This window comes from Solanum lycopersicum, chromosome 2 (genome assembly GCF_036512215.1).
Source record: "Solanum lycopersicum chromosome 2, SLM_r2.1".
NCBI lineage: Eukaryota > Viridiplantae > Streptophyta > Magnoliopsida > Solanales > Solanaceae > Solanum > Solanum lycopersicum.
The window spans coordinates 71,086,442-71,095,505 of record NC_090801.1 but is presented as its reverse complement, the minus strand read 5'-3'; the positions used below and the strand labels follow the sequence as shown (position 1 = coordinate 71,095,505).

The 9,064-nt window shown below is 33.0% G+C and overlaps 1 protein-coding gene across 4 annotated transcripts; it reads right to left on the bottom strand.

The window, feature by feature from the left end:
* Window positions 1-1,131: 1,131 nt before the first annotated feature.
* Window positions 1,132-8,024, bottom strand: LOC101262887 (ATPase family AAA domain-containing protein FIGL1). Of its 4 annotated transcripts, none has more exons than XR_739491.4 (14): window positions 7,689-8,024; window positions 6,420-6,558; window positions 5,859-6,209; window positions 4,672-4,913; window positions 4,248-4,494; window positions 4,075-4,167; window positions 3,456-3,557; window positions 2,770-2,872; window positions 2,410-2,493; window positions 2,233-2,328; window positions 1,965-2,092; window positions 1,702-1,837; window positions 1,545-1,628; window positions 1,132-1,288 (listed from the first exon to the last, which is right to left on the bottom strand). XR_739491.4 is itself a non-coding variant. In XM_004233540.5 (13 exons), the coding sequence occupies exons 1-12, from the start codon at window positions 8,006-8,008 to the stop codon at window positions 1,736-1,738; spliced, it is 2,007 nt and encodes a 668-aa protein (XP_004233588.1). In that variant the 5' UTR covers window positions 8,009-8,024; the 3' UTR covers window positions 1,132-1,288; window positions 1,702-1,735. The 4 variants fall into 4 exon arrangements, 2 of the variants coding, with proteins under 2 accessions (XP_004233588.1, XP_019068110.1); XR_011215012.1 differs by having other exon boundaries at window positions 2,795-2,872; XM_004233540.5 differs by lacking the exon at window positions 1,545-1,628.
* Between the last annotated feature and the right edge of the window lie 1,040 nt (window positions 8,025-9,064).

The following is a 9,064-nucleotide window of genomic DNA, read 5'->3' as shown; positions in this document are numbered from 1 at the left end:
TCTAGATCATACATTTTTTTCCGAATATTGTTAAATCTGAAAATGACCAATTGGATTACTAAATTATGTTGTGATTTTTAAAAATTATTATGTTATATATTGTATCGTTGTCTTGTATTTAAATAATTATATAGTGTATTGTATTTTAAATTAAATTTTTCATCTTATCATTAAATTTGTGAATTCTTCATAATGAAAATCAATAATAACATCAAATTATCTTTCAAAGTGGCGAAAATTAAAAAATTAATTGAAATATTGTTAATTCGAGATGAAAGTAGTATATTAAATAATATATTTTTTTAAAATTGTTGTATTATATTTAAAAAGAATTACGAATATTAGTAATTTAATTTTAATTAATAGTTTTATATGAAAAAAAAATATGTTAGTTACAAATAATAGAAATAATATTAATTAATAAAAAAGTGAAATAGAGAGAATGAATAATTGGAGAACTACGGTTCACCACTACCACGAATAGAGAAATCAGGAGCCAAAAAGATAAAACAAATTGTCAAAAATTTCTAAAGTGCACATCAATCTTTGACAAAATTGACGCATCACTCTGCATAAAATTGTTGCTCCAGTGATTTCATAAAAAAAAAATCTTTATTCTTTAATACTTTGCCGTCAAAAAAAGAATTAATTAAAATAGATGCTACAGCGATTCTTTTAAAAGTTTAAAACAAAAATCACTTGTCGTTCAGTGATTTCATTAAACTCCAAAATGAAAAGAAAAATATTAAACAAATTAAGCTAAAACCAAGCATGTGCAATCACTATTAATTATTTAAGCAAATGGCAGTACAAAACACTTCAAGGCAGCAATATATTTAAAAATGCAAAAATTGAGTGAAATTAATGTCTTGCAAGCGATATAAAAAAAAAAAAATTAAGAAAATCGTTGCTATTTCAAGTTTAAAAAGTTTTTTTTTTCTTTTCTAAATGCTGCAGGAGCATTGATGTTAAAAACAAAAAATTAACACTACCAATTTTGTCAAAAGAAAATCACTCTATCAAAAGTGATTTTGCTATTTTAATTAAAAAAAAATTGTACGATCTTTTAAAATTTTTGACAATATTTTTTACCCTTTCAACTTTAGACTAATGAATAAAAAACTAAAAAACTTTTTACAGAATGATTGAACACATAATTTTCTTATTTTAATCTGTAAATATAGAAAATACACAGTAAAATAGAGTTGGTTGGAGATGTCTTATGCTGATATCACTTTTATTTATGATCTATTTCCTTCTCCCGCCCCTCGACAAAACACACAGGATGCTGCACAAAAAAACTCAATTTTCAGTTGAAGTGATTTTAAATTTGCAACGATAGAAGAGAAATATGTATTGCTCGTGCAAACAATTTTTGTGTTCTTTTCAAAGGATTCCCTCGTCATTTTTCTACCTAAAGTTTTTTTAAAAAAAAGGTTAAATCTCTTTAACAATGTTCCAGTAGGTTAACAACTATTTTGACAATGATTTAGCTATTGGAAAACAGAAAGTGAACAATTGACATCAACTATGCTGCAAAATACCTAAATTGTTTGGCATATGGAAGATTCGTCTTGATCTGGATGGGTTATTTAGGTAGCAGACGAATTTACATATCCCTCGTGTAGCTGAACATGAAATGAGAATCCATGGATCATCTGCTAGCACTCGCGCAAGGAATGTAAAAGTTTTGCAACTTACATTATTTTCTCTGATGTAATCATTCCTCTAGCTCTTAAAGTGCTAAGCTTCCAAACTGTTTGTTCCAGTCCTCGTATGCACCTAGTTCATTCAAAGACACAGAAGGCCTTACCTCTTGTAATGCACTCTCAAAGTCCTGCGCAAAACAACATATTGAAAATGCTGTGATGAGAAAATTACGGACTAGATGCAACTGAGTAGTTCTTTCATTTGTTTCCTTAACAGCATCTAACTATTGCTGTTTTTGCGTGCCTGCAAATTACCTGAAGAGTTACTGGCCTCATATCCTCCTTCTTTAGCTTTGTAATTTCAATACCGTGCCTTAGAGCTTCCCTCAATGGACCCATGGAAGCATCCTTCACTAAATTCTTCATGTCAGACCCAGAATACCCTGAAAATTTAAGCAAAACATGATAAATAAGAATTTCACAAATAAAAGGAAGAAAGAGAAATAGGAACGATGGACAAAACTACGACTTCATCAGATGAGTCTTGAGGTTTTTGAATGTTCGCAACATGAGTTGTGAATACCTTCCGTAAATTTGCAAATAGAGACAATATCGTCATCTGAAAGCTTAAACAACCCATCCTTCTCCAATAGACTCTTGGCAATCCAAGCTCGTGCTTCTGTATTCCAAGATATATGGTCAACAATACTGGTCACAGTATTCCATTCCTAATTCTTAAAAATGAGGCTCAAGCTTGCACCTGAGGAAGGAAGTGGAACATAAAGTCTTTTAGTAAGCCGTCTCCTTGCAGCCTCATCAAGCTCTTGGGGCCTGTTTGTTGCACCTGTTTCCATGAATAATGTATTCAAATTTTCTTCTGCTAGTAACTAAGTTAAATATTTTTCTGCAGTAAAAAGGAAACTGGCAGATTTAAATTTCTCATTTGATTGCCCAGTATACAAACTACACCACATGGATTCATCCACCACGCATACCCCTCTTGAGAAAACAAAGAAAACTTTTGACTTGCATAGGTTTGTGATTGGAATGTTACGTGGTTTCTAAATGGGAATCTGCTTCTCTCTTAACATGCTGAAGTGTAGAGGGATTTAGAAATCACCTATAAGAAGAATTTGTTCGCTCACATTGTCAAAGCCTTCCATCTCGATCAGAAATTGTGTCTTCAGGCGCCTACTAGATTCATGTTCACCTTCTGACTTGCGCTGCAACCATGTAAAGTCTTTCAGGAAGGTCTCTATCCCTACTTGGCAATCAGCTTATGGAAAAGTAAAGTCCAGCCAAAAACTAAAAATATACTCTCTAATATGCACGTATACATGAATTATTGTTGCTTACCTTCTAACTTGTACTGCAGCCTTATCAAGTTTTCAACCACAATATCACTCAAAAATTCACAAGTAGAGAACACTGAATTCTTTACTATAAGTAATTTCTTTTTATGTTTTGGGTCGTCCTTTTGTTTCTTTTTCCCCCAGTGATAACTATTTTCTCGAAAATGCCAAAAGTCCCGGATCAGTAGGGAGTCAAAAGTAGGTATAATACCAATTTCAACATCAGCTAGCTGAGGAGTTGACAAGAGAAATAAATTCCTCATCAATACATGTTTTTTTTTCCTCATCGCTACATGACTCAGACACAATTCTGATTCCATTTGTCAGAAAATGAAGGAAGGAATCAATTTGCAAGATATGATCTTTTTCAAATATTGCATCCCATTCAGTATGCAGAAATTATGCACCAAGGAAAAAAATTCGCTTTACACTGAAGTGTCAGAGAGTTACGTACCTGAGACAACAGAGAATCTATTTCATCAACGAAAATAACAGCTGGTTGACGACAACTGGCCACTCCAAAAAGTGCCCTCACCAGCTTCTCCCCCTCTCCAATCTATAATCATGAATTCAAAATCATTTGCCAAGATAGTTACATCCACCTTTAAATAGATATCTAGAACAAGATAGCTGTAACGCAAGTCTCATGCACTAGATAATAGTAATCCTTATATTTCCTTGTCATTTCTTATCAAATTCCCAGGTATGAATTACATGAAATTTTACAGCTATACCAGCTAAGACTCCAAATGACTTGGGAGATCTCCAGTTTAATGTTTATTCACTGGGTATTTCATATCATAAACCTAGTTGCTCACTATAGAATTGTACGTAAGGTAAAATGTTTATGCTGCCTACAAAGAGATTATTCTTCCTGTAAGATTTGAGATAAAATAGATGAATTTGTAGCTTAAAAACAGTGGTGTCCCCATTACGTTATTCATCACGATGGACATAATGGTTAAATATCTTGCAGTAGGTTGGGGGTTTCATCCTCCCTTTCTTTCGAGAAAAGTGATCAAGTATATTTCAGTTTTCATAGAATAATATAAATATTCAAAAATACGACATACCCACTTGCTTGTCAAAGAGCTGGCAGATATGTAAAAGAAGGTTGCTTTTGCCTCACCAGCAATAGCTTTCCCTATCATTGTTTTGCCAGTTCCCTAAAGCATGAGAGATTTATAAGTTCAAAGAAAACTGCTTTCTTCTAAACCTGTCTTGACCAGGTGCACTAAGAACTTACTGGTGGACCAAACAGAAGAAGACCTCGACCTGGAGATCGGCAGCCTTTGAATATGTCTGGACGTAATAATGGCCAGATGACCATCTCAGTCACACATTTTTTAGCATGTTCCAGGCCAGCAATGTCATTCCACCGCACATTGGGATCCCGGTGCATAATCTCATTGCTGATATGCTCAATAAGTCGAGGCTCTATATTCCTCAATTTCTCAGGAAGCTCACCATCAGGACCAACTAACATTTCCAAACTGAATGGTATATAATATGAAGAATTAGGACAAGCATTTTCGCATTATGAAACGCCTTTTAGATCATCTTGTGATCATCTTTGTAAAATGGACTAAGCTAATATAACTAGAATTAAATAGCACAGTTAGCTCAAAGTAGATCTCAACTGAGACAAAAGAAGCAAAAAGCCAACTAACCATCTCCTTGTTGAATCATCAAGTATATCTTCTCCTTTCCCAGAAGTGCGTGAAGTAACATTGCCTACATTATTGCCACCACTACCTCTGATAGGAGGAACAAAATTGCCCCGTATGCCACGGCGTGGAAAACCATAGGACCTGACTCCACAGCCTTTGCTCATCAAGGTGTTATCGTTTTGTGGGGAGATTGAAGCACTTGGTGATCTACTCAACCCTCGCTTATGTCTTGTGTCCATTTCCTACAGCATGAAATGATCGGATTGGACATACACATAAAACAAACCAAAATAAGCTAAATAAAAGATTTACAAATCTGAGAAGTTTCAAGAACAGCAGTCCTTAATAAACAGCAAATTGATATTACAGCTCAGAGTTGTTGATCAATTTAGAAAACACATTTATCAGATTATATAATTGCTTTCTTGAAAATCAATCAGTCTCTTTTTAAATAACCAGTGCTTTTGTATAGATGCTAAAAGGTATGACATCATTCACCCATGCCAGTTATATGTTTACAGCAATAGATACACTTGCTAACAGTGATGACGTTCATGTTAGGAATCATGGCTGCATGCACATTACACTGCCATTTACACTAGCAATAGGTTGGAAATACTGCACTGATTGAAAAACATTTTAATTTACAATGGTGTAGCATTCTCATAGGTTTAAGGAGTTGATCAACTGTCTTCTTCTATCGAAATCTAAGTCCATAAAATCCTCTCCTGTTACAGCAATTGTCTTAGTCGTTATTAAAATATACTCTTCTTCCTCTTAATCTAAAATTTGACCTTATATAGCAAACAAAGTTTCTGCCAAATAGGAAACTTTTATCGCATTGCATTTTATCATTCCCTCCTCGGGGAAGGGTCCACCTGAGTACTTTTGGGTTTTAAATTAGGGAATCAAGAACTGTGAACCAGACCCTTATGTTTGTTGATTGGACTTTCACATAACATTTTTGGATTAAGAATAAGGGGAAAAGAATCAATAATGTGAACAAAAATAAGTTGGTTGTCAGCCAAGGAATTCTTCTCTGTGCATTTAAGCAAACAAGTCAGACAGTCTTAATTAGACAAAACAAAATCCTAAAACATATTGTTTCAGAAAATTGTAGGTTTGCAGCTATGATAACATACGTAACTCAACATTCAAGAAGCTTCCATGAAAATTGAAAGAGGTACCAGTTTTGCTCTAGCAGTGACAAATCCATTTGGAGAAGCATCAACATCAGCTTCTTCAGTGCACAAGGGGGATGAAATGTTTTCATCTCTAGAGACATTGCTTTCCCTGTACAACCGTCTTGTTTTGGAACCATTGACACAGGTTCTTTCTTCCTCTCCATCTTTAATGTCCACAGTTTGATGCTTTGGGTAGCTATGCTTTGGGTGAAACCTATCAACAGGAAGAACCTCTGGGCTACTATCATTTGCAAAGCTTCTATTTTTTATCAAGGAGAAATCTCTTGGACTAGTATGTACAGGTGTTTTCAAGGTTTGGCTACCCACATTGGCATGTCTGTTTAATTGATTTCCCTGCAAGATATACACTTCAAATGACTTCACGTATCCTCAAAACGATCACTCTTTATTCACAAACAATGAAGTAACTTGAATTTAGTTTTTATAGATATAGCGAATTCAAAAAAAAGGGAAAACCAAAGAAAAAACAAGCATGTAAATAAGATTCTCAGTGCTGGTGATAGAAAAGAAAAAAGGAAATAATCAAATTATTAGTCCACACACCTGTTCACCTTTAGCTGTGTCTTCATGTTGCTGACAAAGAGAAAGAAAGTATTTAGACTGCTTAATCTTCTCAATGTCAATATTTTTTCCTTGGGCAAATATGCAGCCTGGATCTCTCCCTGCTTGTTCAAAAGCGTGGCTGAAGATATATAGCAAAGATCAGCAACTTCAACATGTAAGAACAGATTGGTTCATCGAATTATTTGTATTGCTAATATGAGTGAATCGCGAAATGATGAACAAAATGATTCTTACAGGTTCAAAATTGTAAACAAGAAAAAAGGAAATACTTGTACTGTTCAGTTTGTCTTCGAGCTATGAGAAAAGAATGAATGATGCAATTGAAGTAATGCATATTTCTCAGATGAATAATACTTCATGGAAGAAAAATAACAATATACCTCAATTGACTCTTTATTTAGAATTAACCAATTTACTGTTGGTTTGTTTGACCAATGAAAGCTTTTTAAAATGAAAGAGAATAAAGAAAAAAAAGGATCACGTCATTCTTCATGTTTTCTCCTCAATTTTGCTAAACCCTGCTGATATTTTTTAAAAGTTTTGCAAGTCTTAACAAAAAAATATTATTAAAAGGAAAAATCGAATCACATCATTCTTCATGTTTTCCCATCAATTTTACTAAACCATGCTGATATTTCAAAAGTTTTTCCAAGGCTAGCAGAAAATTCGATTAAAAAGAAAAATAGAATCACATCATTCTTCATGTTTTGCCTCATTTTACTAAACCATGTTAATATTTCAAAAGTTTTTTGCTAGGCTAACAGACATAGATTAACAGGTAAAATAGATCACATCATTCTTCATGTTTTCTCCTCAATTTTACTTAACCGCGCCAATATTTTAAAACTTTTAACATTGCTAACAGAAAATTTAATTAAAGTTAGCTCAAAAGAAACTGAAGCATCTTTCCTGAAATCTCTGAAATGACACACAATCATGAGATGAGAACTAAATTGCATCAAAATGCCTTTTGAGAAATCAAAATAGAGCAATATAATATTTAAAGTCGGAAACTAACCTCCAAATTCACGCGTTCATTTTAGTCTATATTCTCAAAGTAGCTTACAGTGAAGGAAAAAATATACTGTATAACATGCAAATACTACAGTCCGTCCAAACGACTGACGGAGACCAAATTCACAGCATCTAGTTTATGGTTGAAATTCAGACATCAATTACTGAACATCTACTTACTAGCATTTAAAGTAATTACAAAAATATAAACCATAAATTAGAAAAGAAGTGTACCGATCGGATTCAGTTATGAGGGAGCTTCGAGCAGAATCAAAATTTGACATAGCTTCACAACGAATAGGACGAATGAAAGCCTCGTCGGCGTCTGAATGAGAATGGGAATCGAGGAATCCGATAAGTCCTAGTCCAAGTACCGTTGCAGAACTGAAATCCTTACTTTTGAGAGCTACTTCTGCTCCAAATAGCATGGAATGAAGCCTCTTGACATTGGTGTCAACTTCTTTCCTCCATGATGCCTCCGATTTTTCGTCCTCCATTTTCTCCGATTTCGAATTCGGTGCCGTATTTTTGTTGCTGTCCTCCTTTCCCGCCATTTTCCCTCGTCGTGAATTATTGCCAGGTACATGTGTATTTATTGAAGATATTTTTTTAATTGCTGAGACGTCCTAATGTTTCTCTACATTATACACAAGCCTCTTATCTTCTGGGAATTTCAAAAAAGGTCCCTACTCTGTTGTGTTTTGTCACTTTGACTCTTTCACTCAAACGTAACTTTTAATTTATTTATAATAATAATAAATTGCTATAATTATATATTAGGTAAGGTTGTCCGTCGTCATGGTTAAATAATTAAAACAAATTACAATTTAAACCAAATTAATTTTAAAAAATTACTTTCGGTTTGACTTGGTTAGATTTGATTGTAAATTTTGATGATTGATTTTTTTTTATTATTTTGATTTTACTAATAAACAACCACAAAAATAATTAAATTGAACAGATAAATTAGATATATAAATTTTATAATTATTTATATATTATTCACAAATAAAATATAACTTTTTTGTTAAATTTTAGTTAACCTAAGTATTTAACTTTACTATTATCTCGAGACGAACACTTAAATTTTAGCCTAACTATTGCAGTCCATCAAAATCGATTACATCAATCTTTACATATTCTATCTCACATAATATATAGTCATATTTTCTCATAATTGAATCATTTCGTTTGTAGAATAATAGCTCTTGTATTGCTTAATTGCTCAATTGAACCGACAATAACTTTCTTGTGGATTGTTCATGTAGTGATTTTTGTATATCGAGATATGTGTGTCTTCAAAAAAACACTACTTTCAAATCGTAAAAACATAAAAAGTTGAACCAAACTGATGGTTGTTTTTTCATATAGGTTTGGTTTTAGAAATTTTAAAAACCGACTAATTAGTTTGATTTTAGTTTTAACTAACAATCGTTCCAAACCGAACCACGGATCCCTCTAATTATTGCCATTAGTTAATACTCCCTCCGAACACTTTTACTTGTCCGTTATTTCTAAAATATATTTTTTATTTTTACTCGTCACTTTTGACATATCAAGAAAACATGCTTTTGTTTTTTCCATGTTTTATTTTCAACATTAAATACTTA

Excerpts from the sequence above, each read along its gene's own strand:
- LOC101262887 (XM_004233540.5), bottom strand. The coding sequence starts at position 8,008 with ATGGCGGGAAAGGAGGACAGCAACAAAAATACGGCACCGAATTCGAAA. Across the intron at positions 4,495-4,671 it reads GATGATTCAACAAGGAGATG|TTTGGAAATGTTAGTTGGTC; the intron begins GTTAGTTGGCTT and ends TATACCATTCAG. Across the intron at positions 4,168-4,247 it reads TTCTTCTGTTTGGTCCACCA|GGAACTGGCAAAACAATGAT; the intron begins GTAAGTTCTTAG and ends CTCATGCTTTAG.